The 21,242-nt window shown below is 52.0% G+C and overlaps 1 protein-coding gene and 1 pseudogene across 1 annotated transcript; one reads left to right on the forward strand and one right to left on the reverse strand.

Annotated features, from left to right (window-relative positions):
- Window positions 1-6,358: 6,358 nt before the first annotated feature.
- Window positions 6,359-7,746, forward strand: LOC109446794 (small ribosomal subunit protein eS27-like; annotated as a pseudogene).
- A 329-nt stretch (window positions 7,747-8,075) lies between these two features.
- On the reverse strand, window positions 8,076-20,282 carry KCNA10 (potassium voltage-gated channel subfamily A member 10). The gene is made up of 2 exons (XM_019730567.2): window positions 20,088-20,282; window positions 8,076-13,762 (listed from the first exon to the last, which is right to left on the reverse strand). The coding sequence occupies exon 2, from the start codon at window positions 13,703-13,705 to the stop codon at window positions 12,170-12,172; it is 1,536 nt and encodes a 511-aa protein (XP_019586126.2). The 5' UTR covers window positions 13,706-13,762; window positions 20,088-20,282; the 3' UTR covers window positions 8,076-12,169.
- Window positions 20,283-21,242: the final 960 nt, after the last annotated feature.

Below are 21,242 nucleotides of genomic sequence, written 5' to 3' on the forward strand. Positions count from 1 at the left end.
GGGTGGTGCTGTCCTCTGTGCTCCCACTCTCCTCAGTGTCATGCTTTGTATTCTAACACTTATTTCCTTGTCTGTCTCCATCAGGGACTGTGGGCTCCCCGAGGACACACTGTGCTCTTCTCATTCTGATACCTTGGGTGCCTAACTCATGGAATGTCCCCATCAAGTACTGTTGAAGGAAGGAAGGAATGAATGAATGAATGATTCCATCAGCGAGGTCCTCAAGAATCACACCGCTTGCTGCTGCTGTGCTTTTTCCTTTTTCCCCACCTCCACCTCATGCCCGCTCTGCATCTTCTCCCTCCCATTCCTGAGCCTGGAACACTCCCAGTCCTTTGCTGTTTCTGGGGAATGGCTCAGTGCATGTGAAAGAGAAGGTGGCCAAGCCGCCTCCAGGGTTTTCAGATTCTACCAAGAGGCCCACTTTGGGCTCTGCACCAGGCCCAGATCTCTGTGGGGCCTGTGAGAGGATGAAGGAGTCTTGGGAGGGGCCGTCAGCACATTTGCTATTTGCTTGTGAAGAGGGGCAACCTGGAGGCCTGTGGGAGCAGGGCCGGGCTGACCCACTACCTGGTCTCCCACCATCTCTGCCTGCTGATGAGAACCAGGGCAGGGAGAGGGCAGCTGAGGAAGCCTCGTGGCCACTCATATCCACCCGCCGTGCATTTGCTGCCATGTGCCTGCTGCCACGGTCGGCCGCATCCAACACACTGCAGGGCTGGCCTCTGGGCCTGGCTCATGCCCTTCTCTTTCCCTGCTATGCCCTTTCCACTCTCTGCAGCCTGGGACCTGCTCCTCATCCTTCCAGACCAGCTTATGTGGTGTCCTCTGGGGTGACATCCCTCTCCACCCGACTCCCATCTTCCCACTTCCGACTTGCTGAATTTATCCTGTTGTAGTGACTCACTGGTTGGTCTCTCTGCTGTGTCTCCGACAGATAGCACCTGAGTCTTTTCTCTGACTCCTTAGCACCCAGGGGAGTTCCTGGCACACCGTGGAGGCTGAGCAAGTGCCAGAGAGGGGCTTATGTTGGTGCCAGGAGCGGGCAAATCTCTGCCCGGCTGGCAGGAATCATGAATGCTGAGAAACGTGAGCTCACAAAGACATGAGTATACACACACAGACACACACGTACACCGATAGACACAGACACACATACACACACAAACACGCATGCGTACACAGCACCTCTCCCTAGAGTACCTGCCCAGGCCAGTGCCCCTTCCTGCCCCTGCTGGCCTCAGGCAGGGTCCTCAGGCCCTACAGCCCCATTTCTACTTCCTTTCCTTCCTTGTCACTCAATTTTCCTGCCAGTTCTTCTCACGCTAATTAGAGGAAGCACTCGGCCAAAGGAAGCTTGGAAAAGAAGCCTTTGAAATGGAAATGTTGTGACAAAATGATGGATTGTTTTCTGAGCTGCACAGTTTGTTTCTTGCTTGCAGCAGAAGGGAGAATATAGCTGAGACAGGAGTGGTAGAGGTTGCCCCCTGTCAGAAAGCCCTGGACAGCCAGAAAGGCAAGAGAAAAGAGCAGGAAGCAGGGAGTGGGAATGTGAGTAAGGGACGTGGCCTGGCTACTGCCCAGTAGCCCTGGTCATGGCTGGGGGCCCAGAGTGGCCAGGGCATGCTCAGTTTCCTGCTGAGGGACATCTGGTCTGTCCTTCTGTCATGGTCACACCCAGCCCCCTGCAGGGCTGGCCTCTGGGCCTTTGCTCATGCCCATCCCTTTGTCTGAAGCCCCTTTCCACTTTTTCTCACCTGTGAATTGCTTCAAGGCCTACTTAAGGGTTACCTCTTCTGAGAAGACCCCAACTGCACATGACGACCATTTCACCCAAAGCCTCCAAACCACAGGAGTACTCGCTAGCTGACCCCCGGCCCCTTGGTTTACTGGGGACTAATTAGAATTGTCAGCGGTCTTATTTATTAAAAAGCATGTTTTGAGTGCCTACTTTATGAAGCACTGTTCTATGCTTTGTGCATCAGTGAACACAACAGATGGACCCCTCCAGCCTCATGGAGTTCTGTGGGGGCCACAGATAATGGAGATAATGAATGTGTAAGCCGTGTAGCATAGCAGATGGTTTTAAGTGTCTGGGAAAAAGCCGAGGGGGTGAAGATGACTGAGAATGATGTGACATTTATGCTTTAAAATGAAGTGGGAAGGTAAGCTTCACGAGAAGGTGAATTTGAGCAAAGATGTGACAGAGAGTAAGGCATGCAGATATTAGGGAGGGATGCATTATGGGTAAAAAGAACAGTGTGTGAAGATTAATCAGCACTTAATACATAGAAGTTACCAGGAGGTAAATATGGATACGTTAATTTGTGCCTCTTATCTTTCTAATGAGATGACCCCATCTTTGAGGGCAGATGTCACAGTTCAATCATTTTTGTATCCTTCACAGCATTTAGTATTTCACAGAGTAAATTGTTCGGTGGATGTATGTTGAATGAATACACAAACTCGGAACTGTCCTCTAAGCTCCTCAACAGGGCAAGGGCTGCTGGGACTCAGCTTTTGTCCTGGAGCGCCCTCTAGTGTCCTAATCTCAAATGCCAGCTTTGTACACCTTGTTTTATATCTGCAACTTTTCCTCTCCCCATCCCAGGTCCCCAGGGCAGTGGCCAACCAAACAACAGAATTTACTAAGTGACTACTGTGCACAAGGCACAGTACCAGCTTCTGCAGGAGACACAGATACAGGAGACGTGGTGTCTTCCCTCAAACCCCTCACTCACCAGACCTCTCTCTGGCTAGCCTTTTCCTTCTCAGTGCCCTTCTGCTGTCCTCCCTCGCTGATTTTTCTGGATCGTCTGTAATACCAAAATTACAGTTTGGGCTATAGCTGACCAGGCGACGATGTGCCTGCAGTGTGTGCCCAAGGGGCTTGGGGACAGGCCATTAGCCCTTCTGGATCAGTGGAACAGCCAGCCCTTCACCCTAGAGTTATCGTTCTGGGGAGCTTGGAAAGCAGCCAGAATCTAGTGCCCTAGACACCCCGTGCAGTTTTAGGGCTGGGCCTGGGGCTGGTTAAGATGCAGACCAAAGTTGTCTCCCCATTCTGGCTGGTGGAATTTTGCCTCCTTTTCAGAGACTGCTCATGGCCCTGCCACCTCCTCTGAGCTGGCGGCCTTGGTTTCCTCAGGGCCAACGCTGAAGCTCCATCTGTAGGTTCTGAGCCTCCCCCACTTTTGTCCTTGCCGTCTCCTCTGGCTCCAGCCACGAAACTTGAGAGCCCCTTTCTTTCCCAGGGCTCCGTTTAGCACTGAGACCAGAATAACTGTGTCCTTGGAGCTTTATTTTTAGGGCCTGAGAGGGAACAAGGAACCTCTGGAGACAGACCTGTCCTGTGCTGAGGACTGTGGTGGGCGGGTGCCAAACACACGTCCCACAGCTCTGAACTGTGGCCTGGGGCGTCCTGCAAACCCAGCCCCAAATCTCATCCACTGTCCCCATACCAGCTCCCTGGAGGGCTTTTCTCATTGAGAGAGTGTCATTCACAAGCAGAAAAGTGCACTGTGGGCAGACCGGCCGTCCAAATACCTAAGCCTGTGTCCCTGGGACTCCCTGAGTCTCTCTGGTGGCCAATCTCTCAGCCTCCGCTCCTGAGACAGTGATACCCCAAGCTGAAGGGACGCTTGGGCCAGAGCTCCAGTACCGGGACCTGTGGCCCTGGTGGGTTTGGATAACATGCAATAAGCAGAGACTCTCCAAACACTTTCCTGAGTCCACACATTTCCAGAGATACCCAGGAGCAGTTAGGGAAAGAATGGGCTGGGATCTGGGAAGCTTCAGAAATCATTGTCTTTGCCCTGAGAGTCAGGCAAATGGACCCACTGACATGCTGGTACAGGAGGTGCCATGCTGATGTTCTGGTTACTTGGTGGCAGCTGGGCTGTGGGCTTGGCCTAGATTCTAAGGATTTATTTAGACCCAGGAGGGAGAGGAAGGGCTTTCTACTGCCCGGGGCCTGCTCTCTGGCGAAGACCACTGGGCATTTGTGTGTGCGTCTCTCAGGCCCCTTTCTCTCCTCTGACCACTCCAACTTCCGTGTCTTCTTCCTCGTCTCCAGTGGGATGTTAGTCGGCTCGGGCTGCCATGAAAAATACCATTGACTGGGTGGTTTAAACAACAGACATTTATTTCTCGCCGTTCTGGAGGCTGGAAGCTCCAGATCGAGGCATCGGTAGGGTTGGTTTCTCCCGAGGCCTCTTCCCTTGGCTTACAGACGGCCTCCTTCTCGCTGCGTCCTCATATGGCCTTTCCTCTGTGCCTGCGTATCCCTGGTGTCTCTTCTTCCTAAGGACATATGGGATTAGGGCCTCACCTTTATGAGCTCATTTAACCTTAATTGCCTCTTTAAAGACCCTGGCTCCAAATTCAGTCACAGTGGGGGCTGGGGATTGACCATAGGGAGTTTTGAGGGACATAATGTAGTCCTGCATCCTCGGAGGGATGTTCTCCTCTCCCCACGGTGTCTGTCAGCCCCACACCAACCTGCTGCTCCCCAGTCCTTTCCCTTCCAGCCCTGAGAAGTAGCCCCTCCCCCAGAGCTAAAGCTGCCCTGACCTTCTCGGCACCACCCCAGCTCATTCTGGGACTGTCAGACCCCAAAGGGTGCAGGTACCTGGTGGGATCCCGCACGTCTTCCCAACAGTGATAGAGGGTCACTGGAAAATCACCTACCCTGCTGGAGGTACCTGAGCTAGAGAGGTGAAAAAGGGAGACACAGGGGACTATAGTCTTTCCCACACAGCTGGCTGCCCTGGCCTGAGGGCTGGGCGACAAACATGCGGGGCATTTTCTTGGGCCTTGTCAAAGTGAATGCTCTCTCTTTCTCTCCCATCAAATACTATTCATGGAGTCCACCGAGCACTAGGTACTAAAGCCACCATGGTGAGCAAACCACGACCAGAGCTGTGTAGGGGCGAGCCTTATCAGGAGCTTTATTATGGTGAGACCTACCAGGAAGGGCCACATGTCCAAAACATTCTGTCCCATTGTTCTCTCAGCTGACTGCCGTGTCCTAAGCAAGCTGCTCATTCTGACATCAAACGCCACTGCCAGATTGTTTCTTACACCAATGATTGTCCTAGTTTTTAGTCCAGAAGGTATGGTGCCCATTCAGCTTGTGTTTCTGAGCCCTTGACATGGGGCAGGGATATGAATGGAGGAAAGGGAAGCAGGTGCTGGAACCATCTGCCTAGGACCATCCCCCCGCCCCCGCGCGCTCTGCTGCTCTAGATGGCTCTTTGGACTTCCCAGTCTCTGGACAACCTACGTAGCTCCCCCTCCTCCCATGAGATGTGACCCGTATAGTCCCAGCAGGGTTCGCTGGACGATCAGAGAGCTGAAGCCAGAGGGCAGCAGAGAGCTGGGGACTGCTAGGATGGGGGCGTTGCTGTGAGCTGGCTGCAACGCAGTCTCAGCAGGGCACCGGGGCCCAAACTGGATTGGCTGGGGGAGAGAGGGGCGCCTTTCGGAGGATTGGCCCTTGAGGCTTTTGGCAGCTTTGACTGTCTCTTTAGGTCCATTGGTGGTGTTAAAAACAAGACAACAGGCCCCAAATAAAGTTGCTTATGGGGAGCCGCACCTCAAATATACTGGGCATACACCTAGCACTGGGTACTAAAGCCACCATGGTGAGCAAGGTGACTTAATTACAGTTTTGGTTCTCCGAGAAATGGAATCTTAAACCCATCCATCCGGACTCACCTGATCAGACTAGAGAATCTGCCTGACCCCTGCCATTCCCTGAAGGAAAGGAACTTTGCAATAACCAACCCCCTTTTTTTCTATTATAACTTCCTTATTCCTGCTCGCTTCTGCCTATAAGTCTCTCATTTTGTACAGCTCCTTGGGGCTCCTTTCTAGCGATCGGATGCTGCTCGATTTGAATCGATTTTTGCTCACACAAACTCTTAAAATGTTGACTATGCCTCAGTTTATCTTTTAACAGTTTGCAGCCCCCCATGTCTAAGGCCCTGGAGCCGAGGACTCTCACATCGGGCCCCCTGGCCCCTGCAGGGGATGTGGGGGAGGGGACCTTAAAAGCAAGGACTTCTTTCCTTGGTAAAACAGGACCTGATCCTCCAGGGTGGGCTTTCAGAGGCTCTCTCATTGGACAGCAGAGGCTGCATCTCACAGGCAAGTCACCGCCTTTTCGGGGGTCTCTAGTAATCGCTACTGCCCTCCCCACATGGTTCCGTGAAGGGTGCTGCTCCTGTTAACTCTGTGGCCCAAGTATGGGTACACGACGCTAGTGCACGGGGCCGCCCGGGATGACTCAAAGGGGACTTTGCAAGAGTGACATGTATGGAGAGATCTTTTTGGGCTGGGCTTGCGAAAGAGTAACATGCCTCTGGCTAGACATTTACTACATCCGTCCTTGGAAGAGGAAAAGGAAAAACATAGAAAGTCCAAATTCTTATTTTCTGGATGTAAAATGCCCAGGTAACTACAAGATGGCCATGGTTTTCCGCCACGCTCCCACAGTGGTTCTTTGTGTAGGTTGTTCGACAGTGTTGTGCCTGCCGATAAGAGGAAAGGCGAGACTCACAGAAGGGTGTTCGTTTAGAACAGGGGTGTCCAAACTTTTTTTCAACGTTTTTCACCAAGGGCCATATGCGGTAAAATATACAAACAGCCGGACCACTCACTCGAGGTGAAGTACGTATTGCCTCACCTGGTTTATTTAAGTAAACTAAATATATTTTTGGAATTTGCTGCGGGCCAATAAGAAATGGATCGCGGGCCGCAGTTGGCCCGCCAGCTGCAGTTTGGACTCCCCTGGTTTAGAAGAAAGCAATGCTAATGAGCCACACAACTTCCTGAATTTGTTATATCACAGAAAGCCCTATGGATTCAGTAATTCTAGTTCATGTACAAAAGTGATGTAATTTTGTAAGTACACAACAGTGTGATCTCTCCTATTTTGGTGTCATTTTTTCAATACAGTTTTAATTACAGGCAAAAAAAGAAAAGTGACAGGTACCCAGGTGGTCAGGTTTGAGAGCTATCATGGTGACCCACTCAGTCTTCTGGCTGATTTCTTTATAACAGCTACCAGCTGTATTAGTTTTCTATTGCTGTAGCAACAAATTACCACAAATGCAGTGGCCTGAAGCAAGGCAAATTTATTATCTCAGCAGGGCTGCATTCTTTCCGGGGGCCCTCGGGGAGAATCTATTTCATTGCCTTCCCCTGTTTCTACAGGCTGCCCACATTCCGAGGCTCCGACCTCTGCGTCCATTGGCACCATCTCTCATCTCTGAGCTCCTGCCTCCCTCTTATCGGCCCCTTGTGATGACCTTGGGCCCATGCCCATCACCCAGGGTCATCTCCACTTCAAGGTCCTTAATGTAATCCCATCTGCAAAGTCCCTTCGTCCAGGCTAAGGTAACATATTCAAAGGTTTTGGGGATTAGGATGTAGACATCTTTGGGGGGGGGCTATTCTGCCTCTCACATCAATTTATTGCCCTTTGCTCTTGAAGCTCACATCCAGACAGTTTCCCTCCTTGAGGTCTAGATGGAAGAGAGGGGGGCCCTAGTCGGGGTGGGGGCTTCCCTCCACCTGCCCGAGACCCTCCCCTTGGATAACGACACCAAGAATCATCTTCCTTCAGCACACACCTTGCCCTCATCCTCAGTGGGTGACCTTTCTCTAGGTCTGCTGCAGGACAAGGCCATTAGAATCCCATCCAGTACCCCCAACATCGGTACCCCTCCCTCCAAACCATAGCAGGATGATCTCCTTAACATACTCAGAGAGCCGAGGACTGAGGCTAAGACATCACGGTCAGACATGTGTCCCCACATGTGTCCCCACCCCGCCCCCCAATCCGATGCCTTGCCCACCAAGCCTCACTATCTTCTTTATTGAGAATGGTTTCTACAAATGGAAGGGAAGTATTTGGCTTACAGATGTGTAAGTTGGAGAGAGCGCACACTTGTTGGGAAGAGAAAAAAGGAACGACCTCCAAAACCTGCAACTGCTGATGACAGGAGGGTCCCTGCAAGGTCCTGGTTGAGCCTTAAGGTGACGGCAGCGCTAGCTAATACCTTGATTGCAGCCTCATGAGAAACCCTGAGTCAGGGCCCGGAGAAGCTGCCTGGATTCCTGACCCACAGAAACTGTGAGATAATAATTGCGTGTTGTCTTAAGCTGCTAAGTTTCAGGGTAATTTGTTATGTGGCAATAGATAGCTAATGCACGCTGTAAAGTCTCATTCAACACTAAAGAATCACAGTGTCATCACACTTTTAATTTATAACTGAACATCGACTCTGTGTGGGGCACATAGTATCAGGGTTCTGAGGCTTTGGTGATGAGCCAGGCAAGACCCCCCACTCCAGGAGCTCACAGTGGAGGGAGCAGGCAGACGAGGCACAGGTAAGGTGAGATCGGAACCAGCTTCATGGAGGAAGGGGTGTGTGGAGGGACGGAGAGGATTTCAAAAGGCAGAAATAAGGTGAGAATATTGCATGGGGGAAGGATCAGAGGTGACATGTTTTCCAACAAGTGACACTGAGCTGACCACAGAGGAGAAAAGTTTGGACCGATTTGGCTCCTGTCTTCTGGATGGGGTTAGCACTAGGCAAAATTGGAGGGTGCGTGCATCTCCACACAGCTTCCTAGCAACAGTGACAGAACAGAATCGTCAGGTGATCGTGGGATCTGTGGCGTACGGGAGGTGGGGTTGGAGTAAGGACTCCACAACCTCTACCTGCCTCCCAGGCTCAGCCATGGTGGTTCTCCTGAGGCAGCATTGTGCGGAGAGGTGGCTTGAGGCAGAGGAGAAACATTGAGACGGGCAGCCAAGCCTCTGAGTTCGAATCCTGGCTCAGCCACTTGCTAGCTGTAGCATCTTAGGCAAGTTACTAGACTGTTCTGTGACTGCATTCCCTCATCTATAAGACCGGGCTCATAGTAGGTTCTATCTTATAGGGTGTCATGAGCCTTAGCGTGTCATTTACATTGAGCATCTTGGAATAGTGCAGGGCATGCAATAGACGTAAGTTATTGTCTCTTTTCAAGGGACACGATGTGATCTTTGCATCATCTCTCTTTCTTTCTGTTACTCTTTTCCTTCCTTCATTGGCTGAGCACCTGCTATGCACCAGACACTGGGCTGAGATTATAGCATCAAAAAGGCACAGCCACGGCTCTTGAACGGTTTACCACCTGCTGAGGAGTTCTTATCCTAGGCGTCAGCTACCTGCAACCCATTTTGTACAGCATGTTTTACCTTTGCTAAGGAATTTCACATATTATCTCATTTAATTTCCACAATAATCTTGGGAGCTTGGAGTTGTTTATTATTATGCTATATTTTTACGTGTTATTTCTCTTAGCAATAAGACAGGACAGTGGTGGTGGGAAGGAGGGGGCTCAGCCATGGCCCTTCTGGTTCAGAAGAGCAGAAGATCCACCCAAAATTCCTAATGAGGTTCGCTGTCACTCTCTCCCCATGCATCTGACAGACACCTCAGCAACGGGGAGTGAAATAGCATTCATTATCTGGTGACATTTCGCAGGCGGCATTTTACCTCCGCTTCCCCTGAGATGCAATAACAAAAGTTTGTCTGATCTTCCCTTTTCCCATCTCCCCAGCTCCCTACCACCCCCTGTTCTTTTTCATCTCTGCATTTGAGGGCAGACTTCTCCTGTCTGTCGGATGTGCGACACACTGGTCTCTGGGGAGATCAGGGTGGCTTTCTTCCTCCAGCTTCAAAGGGCCTTTGGAGTACTCCACTCCAGGGGTGAATGCATTTTATTTTTTAGGAGGCTGGAATCAGCTGCGGAGGGGGGCAGGGGCACCTTGGGTGTCTCCTTCCCTTCCATTTCCAGGACCTACTAAGGAGGGAATAGGGGGTAAAGGGTGGGCATGGAGAAAGGGCTGGGGTGGGCCTTGTCCCTAGGGGAGGGACCACACTCTTTCCTTGGCAGCTGCAGTGGAGGTGGCCTGAGCAGGTTCCCCTGGGAACAGGGATCTGCTGAGGTGGAGCCAGGCTGGGTCAGGGCATGGTCTCGGCAGAGTCAAGACACGAAGGAGAAGTCCAAACTGCCTCGGGAGATGGGACTTCCAGGATGCTTGTTGAGGAGGGCTGCCTTTTGTGGGCTCAGATATTTCCCTGGAAATCTCGTGAAGGGGTCTGAGACAAGGCCTTCGGAGTGGGGGTTTCAGAGGAGGGTTCTGCTCTCCTTGCCCTCCTCTAAGCCTCTACCAGGGAGAGCAGCCCCAGGGCAACGGACTGGGAGCATGCAGGGTCTCTAGGCCAGGCCTCCCCCATGCCCCTCCACCAGCTGCAACCCAGGCCTCAGAGCCTACCCCATAACGCCTTCAAGGGTCCCCTGCACTCATACCTCCCCTTAAGGAGTGTCTGGCCTTAGCCTGTAGGTCTAGGGTTTAGGGGAGAGTGAGGGTGAGGGGGAATGAAATCTCACCAGGCCTGCAGAGTGGCTTATTTTGATCTCTTTAGGGTAATTGGAAAGGAGCGCTTGAAGGGACAATTCATTAAGTCAACAAATATTTTTGAGTACCTACTATGTGCAGTGATAGGCCCTGGGAATGTAGCAGTGGACCAGACAGAGAAAAGTCCCTATCTTTTGGATGGAACATTTTTGTGAGGAATTATAGAGCAGCAATTAGGTACATAGGTGATTATATATGTGAGTGCATATGTATACATATGCATATATACTGGGAGTGCCAAAAAATGTATACACATGACTTGTATTCATCTTTTGGTGTCAGTATATATCGGGTATTACAATTTTAATACAGTTTTTTTCCTTTCTTAAAATGTGTATACATTGTTTTGGCACGCTCTGTATTTTTGTTTGGTTTGGTTTGGTTAGATGAAGCTAGGCTGTGCCCTGGGGCTGTCACGCTCCATGCCCTTTGGCTCAAGGGGCATAAAGTCCATCCAGCGGAGGAAAGCATAGAAAGGAGATGGACAGAGGTGACGAGAGCTTTGAAGGTGATGTTTGAGTCCCCAGACTCAGGGGGCCTACCATCTGCTCTCCTCCTGCATTTCTCAATCATGTGAGCCAATGCTACCTGCTACCCCAAAGCATCTGCCTAACATATTCCTGTACCAGCTGGTGTATCCTCAGACAGCATCTGAGCAAGTCGTGGGGAAGGGACTTCATCCAGAGCAGAGTGAAAGCTGGGCAGTGCCATCAGGAGATGAGCTGCTGACCAAGCTGGGATAGCAGGGCAGGGGAGCCTGTGGGAGCAGTGTCTGGGACAGCAGTGGCTCCACACCACATGGGCAGCTCTGTGCCTGGGAGGTTGTCCCCGAGGTCCTGCAGAGCCTTCCCAGGCTGTGAGGAGATGAGGCGAGCCCCCAGAAAAGCGTGCTCCTGCCCAGAGGTTTGCTGCCTGGATCCTCGGAAAGACGAAGCCCTCAAGCCCCGCTCTCCCTCCCCACCCTGTTCCATCACATCTACGAGTGGAAACAGCACTAGACTAGTAGGTAGGAGATTTGGGTCCCACCATTGACTGGGTCACTGTTTCTGGGTGACCTTAGGTAAGTGGCTGTCCTGTAGTTTGTTCAGCTGCACGATTATTATGGGAATAATTATCAAGTCTCTTCTACTAGTTATTCTGAGAGGCAGTGAGATAATGTAGGGGGGAAAGCTTTGGAAAATTGATGCAATGCCACACAAGGGTAAGGTATTATTATTAAACAATTCTGAGCTCTTATTCATTGCTCATAGCAATCCCTGGCCTTTTAATGTGCTTCTTCTAAGGGAGACCAACGCCAGTGAGTTCTTCTTCATGTCTAATGTGAAAAATGAATCACCCGTGAAGTTGTTAAAATGCAGATTCTGAGTCAGTGCGTCCGGGCTGGGCCTGGATTGTGCAGCTCCTCGCTCGGAGGTGATGCCGATCCCGCTGGTCTTGGGGACCACAGGTGAGTCGCAAGAACCTGAACTACCCCCTCACAGGAAAGGACAGCCACGTCTTCCTATAGTCGGGTGAGAGGAAACAGCTTAGAGAATAGAGCAGGAGTAGGAGTTTATTAAAACAGCTTGCAGGCAACGACGGCCTGTTGGTCACAAAAGATAAATTTTGGTCTTTGGAAACAGGGAGCAAAGGCTGCAGTGGGAGGGGGAGAGAGACAGAGACACAGGAAGCCAAGAAGCCCTGGACAGATCACTTCCGGGACTTCTCTGCACAGCAGCCACCATTGGTCTTATTAAGAGAGTCGATGCTGCCCGCTCTTGACTCCGTACTTTTGAGGATTTTGTTGATTTCTCGTGGGATGTTTTGCTTCTCCTCATTCTCAGTCTCCCGATGGTAGAAGTAGTTAAAGTTGGAGACAATGACAGGCACAGGGAGGGCAATGGTAAGCACCCCTGCAATGGCACACAGAATGCCCACAATCTTGCCCCCTGCGGTGGTCGGGCACATGTCGCCGTAGCCCACAGTTGTCATGGTGACCACCGCCCACCAGAAGCCATCAGGAATGCTGGAGAAATGGGACTCGGGCTCGTCCACCTCGGCAAAGTAGACGGCGCTGGAGAAGAGGATGACGCCAACGAAGAGGAAGAAGATGAGCAGCCCCAGCTCCTGCATGGACGCCTTCAGCGTCTGCCCCAGGATCTGCAGCCCCTTGGAATGGCGGGAGAGCTTGAAGATGCGGAAGACCCTCACCAGCCGGATGATCCTCAGGGTGGCCAGCGACATGTTCTGCTGGGCGCTGGGCTCCGTCTCCTGGACCAGCTCTGTGATGACGGTTGCAAAGTAGGGGATGATGGAGATGATGTCGATGATATTCATGATGTTTCTGAAGAAGCCGGTCTTGCTGGGGCAGACCACGAACCGCAGCACCAGCTCGAAGGTGAACCACACGATGCAGGTGGACTCCACCATGAAGAAAGGGTCCGTGAACATGGTGTGGGTGAGGACGGTCCTGCTCGCGTTCAGGCTGGGGTCTCTCATCACCTTCAGCTCTCTGTCGTCCCGGAACTCAGGGAGTGTCTCCAGGCAGAAGATCGTGATGGAGACGATCACCACCAACACGGAGACCGTGGCCACGCCACGGGCAGCACTGGAGCTCTCGGGGTACTCGAAGAGGAGCCAGAACTGCCGGTGGAAGTCATTGGTGGGGAGCGGTGTTTCCGGGTCTTTGAGGAAGCCTTCATCCTCCCGGAACTGGTCCAGGGCCTCAGCCCCTAGCTCATAGAAGGAGATCTCATCAGCAAAGACGTCAATGGGGACATTGGCCGGGCGCCTGATTTTCCCGCCAGATTGGTAATAATATAGAATTCCGTCAAAACTGGGCCGGTTTCTGTCGAAGAAATACTCGTTTCTCATGGAGTCGAAGAACTGCATCCTCTTCTCCCGGTCTCCCAGAAGGGTCTCTGGGAACTGATTGAGGGTTCTAAGCTGGGTCTCGAACCTCAGCCCAGCAATGTTGATGATGACCCGCTGGTTTCCTTCACTCATGACCCCTGGCTCAGGCCCTGGGGAATGGATGAAGTCTCCTGGGAGCTTGGAGAAGGCCGTCTCGTGGTTGGTGCTATCGCTGATGAGGACACCCCAGTTGGAGAAGGGGCTGCTCCCAGGCTGGCCGTTTCGGCTGCTTGGGTCGAAGTCTGTGGCGTAGTCTTGCGGTTCCTGGATTTCGTCTGAGTTATCAAAATTGACCAGAGCGACCTCCATTTCTTTCCAGCCACACACATCCATTCTAGGGGAGTCAGGGAAGAAGCATGAAGACCTTCAGCCTTCCCTGCTTGCTGTGAGCTGTGGAGAAGAGGTTTGTTTATACACGTAAGGTACACCATTGGATAAAGAACTGATTTAGGTTTAACTTGAGAAAGGAAACTCATAGGTGTTTTGGCAACATTGAGATCAACTTGCATCCCCCTGGGTCTTCACACACTAACTGGAGAAATGGCAAAGAAGGAGGCTGGCCGAGAGGGGAAAACTTCCTCCAGCCAAAAGAGGTCTCTGTACACGATGGCAGATAGAGGCCGCAATGAAAGAGGACGCTAGCGTTTCTTAATAATGAAACATATACTTTTGTATTTGCGTGAAGTCCTCCAGTGTACCCAACACTTTTCCACACCCCATCTCCTGCTTCACTCCTTTATTTTCTCTCACACTTAACAGCCAGTCCTTCTCATATCCTTTTGGTTATAGCTTCAAAATATGTCTAGGTTTCAACCATTTCTCATCACCTCTACCACTGCCTCTTGGACCAGGTGGTGGGGTGGCTATGGATACGTGAACGCAATTGATTCTGTTGGGAAGGAAAAACAAGAGGATGGAGGCTGGGTGGGCACAAGTGTCTCCTCCAGCAGTAAGCTATCCGTGCCTTAGCCCCTCCTTTCTAGGAATCCTAGGCTTCTTGTGAGGGTAATTAAATGAGATAGCATATGTAAAGTGCCTGTCGGAAAGATTATTACATTATACCTATTGTTTGCCAATCTTCCCACATAACAGGAACTTTAGAAGCCAACAGACACTGGTATTTTTTTTTCTTTTTTGGCCTGAGTCCAAGATGTTTATGGGGAATGATTTCATTAAAACAAATCATTTTAGGCAGTGGGAAGTAATTGTGTGTGTGTGTGTGCGTGTGTTGGGGTGGGGTTAAGAGGAATGGGTTTGGATCTCCACAAACAGACTAAGAATCTTTCCTCAGAGTCACTCAAGCTTTGAGTTCAACTCAAGAACACTGACACCAGGCAGGCTGGGGATGAGAGTGGGAGGAGGTCAAATCTGCAGTGGTCACAGCCTTGGGAGCAGTTTCACGGACAGATGACAAGGGTGGCCTGCAGTGGATAGCGCTGTAGTCTTTTCAAAGCGATTTTGCATCCACATTCGCTTATCTCACGACTAAATGACGATAATTGTGTGAACCAAGATTGGAGCTGGTTTTTCCCAGGCTTCCCTCCTCTGTCTCATGTTGGTTCCTGGGAGGCGAGGGACACTCTGGGTAGGGTGGGACACTCCAGTGGGGGTGGAGCTGCCGGCTGAGGTATTGAGGGTCGTCACCCATCGTGCTGGGCAGGGTCCTGGAGCCTGCACGGCTTGCAGAGTGTGGGGTCCTTGATGGCTTTCCCTGGGTCCTACATCTTTTCCTCTGCCCAGTATGCTAAGGCTTCGATAAAATTATCAGTACTCAAGGATGAAATCCTCTCCGTAGTTGACCATCATATTCAAGAATCTTCTACAGTGTCTGATTCCACCCATAAGCTGTGCTTGCCTGGCACAGTGCCAAGACAGCACATGGGGTTAAAATAACCTCTTTTCCCCTCCAAACATACTTGTGTTTTATTCCCTCTAGGTCACTATTTATGCAGGTCCTGCCACCTGCACGCCTACTTCTCACCTCACCTGGAGATGAAGCTTTCCCTAGGACACCAGGGAAAGGTGTTCCTGCCTTCCTTTGAACCCCCTAGACAAGGTTTTGGCACAATAATATTTGATCCGTGTCTCAGCTCCCCAGAGCTTTGTCGTTTTTGTACATGGGGGCAGGCTGGTCCACTCATGGTACCAGTGCATCTTATACCTGCCCCTCTCTGACTTTTACTCGCTTCCCTTCCCCCAAAGTAAGACAGACTTGGGTTTGAATCTCATTTCTGTGCTCACTGGGTATGTGGCCTTGGACCAATCACCACCTCTGTGAACTTTACTTTCTCCCTCTTTAAATGGGTCTAACAGTACCTTCCCTCGGGGTTCTTGGGGGAAGAAGGAAGTAATGTATGTTGCGACTAGTGTGCCTGGCACACAGCAAGCATTCCAAATGGAGCCACTATCATTTCCGTCTGTCCTGGGAGGCCTCCTCTGGCCACCTGGTGTAGTCCACAGTGACCCCAACTGCCTGCCACGCTCTGCAGCACTTCATGTTTGCCACACGTGGCTTTGTGGTGCTGGTGGTCTCGTCCCCGTCTAGACAAGGCACTTCCTGCACACAGGGCCTTGTGGAGGCTCAGCCCTCTGCCTCTCCCAGAGCAGATGTCACTCAGAAGTCTGTGGGAGCGCCAGGCTGTGGGTCTGGCCTCTCAAGGTTGGAGAACTGCACTGAGTGTCAGTGTCCTGAGCCCCGGAGCGCCTCCTATGGCCTCGCTCATGCTCACCTTTGGTTGCTTCCCAAGCCTGACACCTTCGGTGAGCTCATAGCTGTCTCTGAGTCAGAGGATGGCTGAAAGAAGTCATCCTACAGACAACCGTGTGCACTGCGACCCAGGCCTGGAGAGCCCCAGGGACAGGGACACACAGCTGCACGGCGGGTGAGCTCAGATGTCACAGGGCTGGCAGCAGGTGGGGGAAAGAGAAGGTGGGCAGGTGGGGCTGGCATAGGGTGGGTTCCCACTGCCCATTGTTGAGTGAGGAAGAGGACCATGGCTGAAAGCCCAAACTTGCAGCCGCATAGGGCTGGACAGAAGAGGGCGCTGTGGTTCTACTGGCTCCAATGCCTGATCCACTCTGCGTAGATGTCCCCGCAGTGCCCCTTCTTTCCATCTGGGGTGCCGCCTCTCATCCACACTGTTCTTCACTCAGCCAGGCCTCAAGTCTCACGGACTCACCCTCCATGGTAGCTCTCTCGCCCACCTCTTCCGGGTCTCAGCCAGGCCCTCAGTCCAAGCCCCATCTCTTCCCTCATCCTGAATTACTGGCCCAGCCTCAGGGGCCCAAAGGATATAAATTCTGTTCCTCTGTGATTTCCCAGTGGTTGGGATGTTGTTACCACACCCTTCAGGGGCCTCAGTTTCCCTGACTGGGGAATAGTAAGATGCAGTCTTATAGCTCTTTCGTGGTGGGGAGGTGACCACAAGTACCCAGCTCTCTCAGCCTTCCTGGGCAGAAGACAAGGGTGGACATGGCAGCCTTGGAGGCACCAGACAGGTAGCACTCAAAGCCAAGAGCAGCATTCTGCCAGGAGGCCTGAACTTGATGAGAACGTGAAGGCAGCCAGACGGCTGGGGTGGGGTCTGCCGAAATCAGCCCTTAGTGAATTTGTAGCAGACTCCATCCTAGTTAAGAGCTCAGGCTCTGGGGCAGATGGGAGTGCCTGGACACTTAGTGTCTGTGTGACCCAGAATCAATGGCCTTACTAGGACCTGCCTCATAAATGTGTAGTGAGGAAGTGACACCACAAAGAAAGTACACAGCAGGTGTTAGGTGCTCAGCAAATGCTGGTAGCTTGTAGCAGCGGGGCCACGGGGCAGCAATTGGGGTGGGATGGCCGTTTCTTCATTCCCTCTCCCGGCACTGGTAAATTGTGAGTGTCACATCCATGCTAGTACAGCAGGCTGGCCCTTTCAGAGGCTGCCCCTGCTTAGGCTAAGCCTGCTTGGATGCCTGGGGACAGATGTCCCTGGGGCCATTGGAGGCCAGGGACAGCTTGTATTGCCTGTACTCTAAGCACCTCTGCCTGTGGCGAAGTTGCTTCCTCTGTCCACTCCAGTCTCTTACTCTCAGGTTGGCCAAGCATTTCCACACAGGATTTGAGCCTCACCACGGCCGCTAAGGTAGCTAGGGGGCATTACCTGCTAGGGGTCATTCCTCATTTAACACATGAGGAAACGGAAGTAGAAAGGTACATGCCCTCCAAAGGTCCTTCAATCACTCAGTTATGAAGTTGTGAATCAAACCCAAGTTTTCTCGTTTCGAAACCAACATTCTTTCCGGCGTCCTTTTGTCCCACAATCGAAGATTCACCACCGTGTGTGACCTATTCTCATTCATCCGGGGACTGTGCCCAGGACACGTACACACATGGAGACACAGATACACACATGGCCACACATACACAGTCACACACACATACACACCACACCATACACAGACCTCCCCCCCACACACATTAACACGATGACATGTGCCTTTTCATACAAATAGTCACACACGCATACTTGCTGCACATAAATTACCCAACACATAGATGGACATGTACTCGTGTGCAAATCTGTGGAGATACACGAGTGGGCTGCCGTGCATAAACTTGCAGCTCCAGTAACTGCCCACGTTCACAGATGATTCTGGCATGCCCTGACCGCCTTCCCCCACCCCCCCATCTTGTCTGTCTGCCTCTTGGAACAGGAGAATGTTCTGTTACTTGGAGCAATTGAAAGAAGACAAGGAGGGTTGGCAGGGGCTCTGGAAGCCCGTCACATGGGACTCTTCCTCATTAGAGTGAGGTGGGCACTGCGGGGGCAGTCTGTCTCTCTCCTTGCATGGACTGCTCAAGGACAGAGCTGTCGTCCTGAAGAGACACAATGACACGGGCAACAGCTTTCCTTTACAACCTGAGCAGCAGCAGCAGCAGCAGTGATGGTGAAAAGAAAGATCACAGGGTAATTCCTTCCAGCAGGAAGATCAGGGCTTACGATTTAACCACAGCAATTAACCATGGAGGCGGGAACGGAGCTCCCTCCCAGCACTCAGGAAATGCTTTTGCCCTGGAAGTCAGCTGGGACACAGGACTTGTGGGCCTGTTCCTGGGCTTCTAGATTTTGAGCACTGTCAGGGTCTCATATTGCCGTCTGTTTGCCTTGTTACAGTGGTTACAAGCATGGACTCTGGAGCCGGCAGCCCTAGGTTTCCAACTAGCTCTGTGCAAGCCATTTAATCTCTGTACCTCAGTTTCTTCACCTGTAAAATGGGGAGACTACTTATATCTTAGGACTGTTGAGATAGTTAAAGGAGTGAATGTTTGTAAAACCCTTAGGACAGCACCAGACACCTGGGGAGTGCTACATAAAGGTGGGCTACAGTCTGTTTAGGAGCCCGGGTCTGGCTGCCCCAGGAATAGCTGCCTTGCTGGCCTGAGTTGGAGAGCATAACTGGGGCCTCCCTTTGGTGCCCCTGTGATTGTCTGAGCTCACATTGCCCTCTCTGTCCTCCTTCTCTGTCTGTGCCTCAGTCTGGTTCTCTGTTCAGGGAAAGGCCTCCTTCTGCCCAACCGTCACACCCCATGAGTTTCCCAATCCCGTGGGACCTGGCCCCAGGAGGTCCCATCTCCCTGCCCCTGCGCTCCCATCTTCTTCCAGTGCCAGCCTGTTCAGACCTCACCTCTTGCCTGGATTGCTGCCATGGCCTCCCCATGTGGTTACCAGGCGCTCCTGCCCACAGCCAGGTGGTTTCAGGGACCCCTGCATAAATTTCCAGCGATTCCTCCACACCCAGATCAAAGCCTGGCACTGGGTGTGCCCTTTTTGTCCCATGCTGTGGTGGGACCCCAGCCTCATCTAGTCTCTGCAGCCAATTCTGGGGTATCTGCCCTTCAGGGGATACTCTTCAGGGGACTGGGGGAGAAGAACCAGCACGGCCGTGCTCCACGTGGCCGTCACCTACCACATTCCCCTCATCGTCCTTTCCCGTACAGGCAGACCCGGGCTGGGGAAGCAGGGCCTGTGCCTCAGTCAACATCGAACAAAATAGTGCTCAATGCCAGCCTCTCTTCTATTGGCACTTACGTGGGGGCATCAAGCAGTGGGGCTCTGGGCCTCCTTTAATCCCAAGAAGACTCCAGAATTTCTGGACCAGAAATGGGCATAGTGGGTGGGGATCTGGGGACAGATATTCTTTCTTCTGGTGCAAAGACAAGGCCCAGGCTCAGGTGGGGCATTGAGACGAGTATTTTAGAAGTTACATGAGCAACGAATGTGGCCATAAGAATCGCATGTCTCCCTAACCGCATACTACCAACCGAGTTAATCTGGGCAACTCATGCTTGTTGCCACGCCCAGAAGGCGGGAGCAGAGCTTCAGCCAGGAGAATAGACGATGGCTTCTGTGGCATTTTGTCGGGCGCCTTAGGCAGCTTTCACTGCCCATCCCAACCCACACGGGCAGAAGCCTGCCACCCCACCATGGGTGCTTCATTTCATTAGCTCGTGCCTTTGTGTACCCATCAATGAATTCTTTAACAAATTTTTACAGAGGTTCTTCTAGGAGCAAGGCAACATACTAGGGACTGCGGTGATCCAAAGATCCAAATCTCCCCAGAGTGATGTAGGAACTCGAGGAGAAAGATGGTTGGGGCCCTTCGCGATGGTGGTTAAGATCCAGCTGCAGAGATTGAAGTGTGGGTCAAAGAGAAAATGTGGGCATGAACTCACCAGCAGGAGCAGTGGAGGAGAAGGTGTCTCTGGGTCGGCTTGTGTGGGCCTCGGTGCTCTGGCTGGGCCGGCTCCCCACAGCCCCTGTGCTGGGCTCAGGGCAGACAGGAGGACTGGCAGGAAGGAGCGTGCCAGCTGATGCTTGGGATTCAGAAATCCTATCCTTCTGTGAAACAGGATCACCCTTCTGAAGGAAGCCCGAGAGAGAGGATCCAGTCAGGGTGTGTGGGCAGGTACAGGTGCCGGTGCAGGGGAACACGAGCAGAGTGAACTCAGCAGAGGACAGCCCTCTACCTTCACGGCTGAAAGTGCACACATCAGATACTGACCCAGATGCTGAATTAGCTGCTGACCTAGGAGACAGTTCCTAAAAGCTGGCGATCGCGTGTAGGCACCGAAGGTGGTGGTGGTGGGTTTGTGTCTCCCATCATTACCCCCAGTTTTTAGGAGACCTTTCCCATAAGTAGGTGATTAAGTCTGGTTTTGTTGGGCTGCTCAGTGACTGACCCCTGGCACTGAGGTTCTTAGGACGTGGCCCTCGCCTCTGTCTGGGCTCTCCCCACCACCTGCCTATGTGAAGGGGCAGGGTAAGGGTACAGCTGAGGGCTTTCTTCAGTCTCATTGGACCTGTGGGGAGAGAAGCTTGGCGTGACCCATTGGAGACAGGGCCCTTTCTCCAACTTCATCCAGACCCCCTTCAGGCTCCCTGGGAAGTCCATGGCCTTGGAGAGCTAGTGTCAGGGAGGACTCCCTCCACAGAGAGAGGACCCCTCGTTCCCACAGGGGCCTCCCCTGTACTCTCTGCACTCACCATCCTGAGGGGCTCTATTTGGAGAGGCAGAGAGTTGCAATAAAACTACATTGGTGTTGTTTTTCACCATTTACTAGTTGGTCACCTTGAGGATATCTCTTAATTTCTCTGAGGAAACACAGCACCATGGTTCAACACAAGCTCTGGAGCCAGTTGCCTGGGTCCAAATCCAGGCTCAGCTCTATGCTGTGTGACCTTGGGCAAATTACCTAACCTCTCTGAGTCTCTATTTCCTCATCTATAACATGGGGATGAGAATAATAGTACATCCTTCACAGGGTTGCTGTGAGGTTTAGCTGAATTAGTACCTATGTATAAAACACTTAGAATAGTGTCTGGCATGG

This window comes from Rhinolophus sinicus, linkage group LG14 (genome assembly GCF_036562045.2).
Source record: "Rhinolophus sinicus isolate RSC01 linkage group LG14, ASM3656204v1, whole genome shotgun sequence".
Classification (NCBI taxonomy): Eukaryota; Metazoa; Chordata; class Mammalia; order Chiroptera; family Rhinolophidae; genus Rhinolophus; species Rhinolophus sinicus.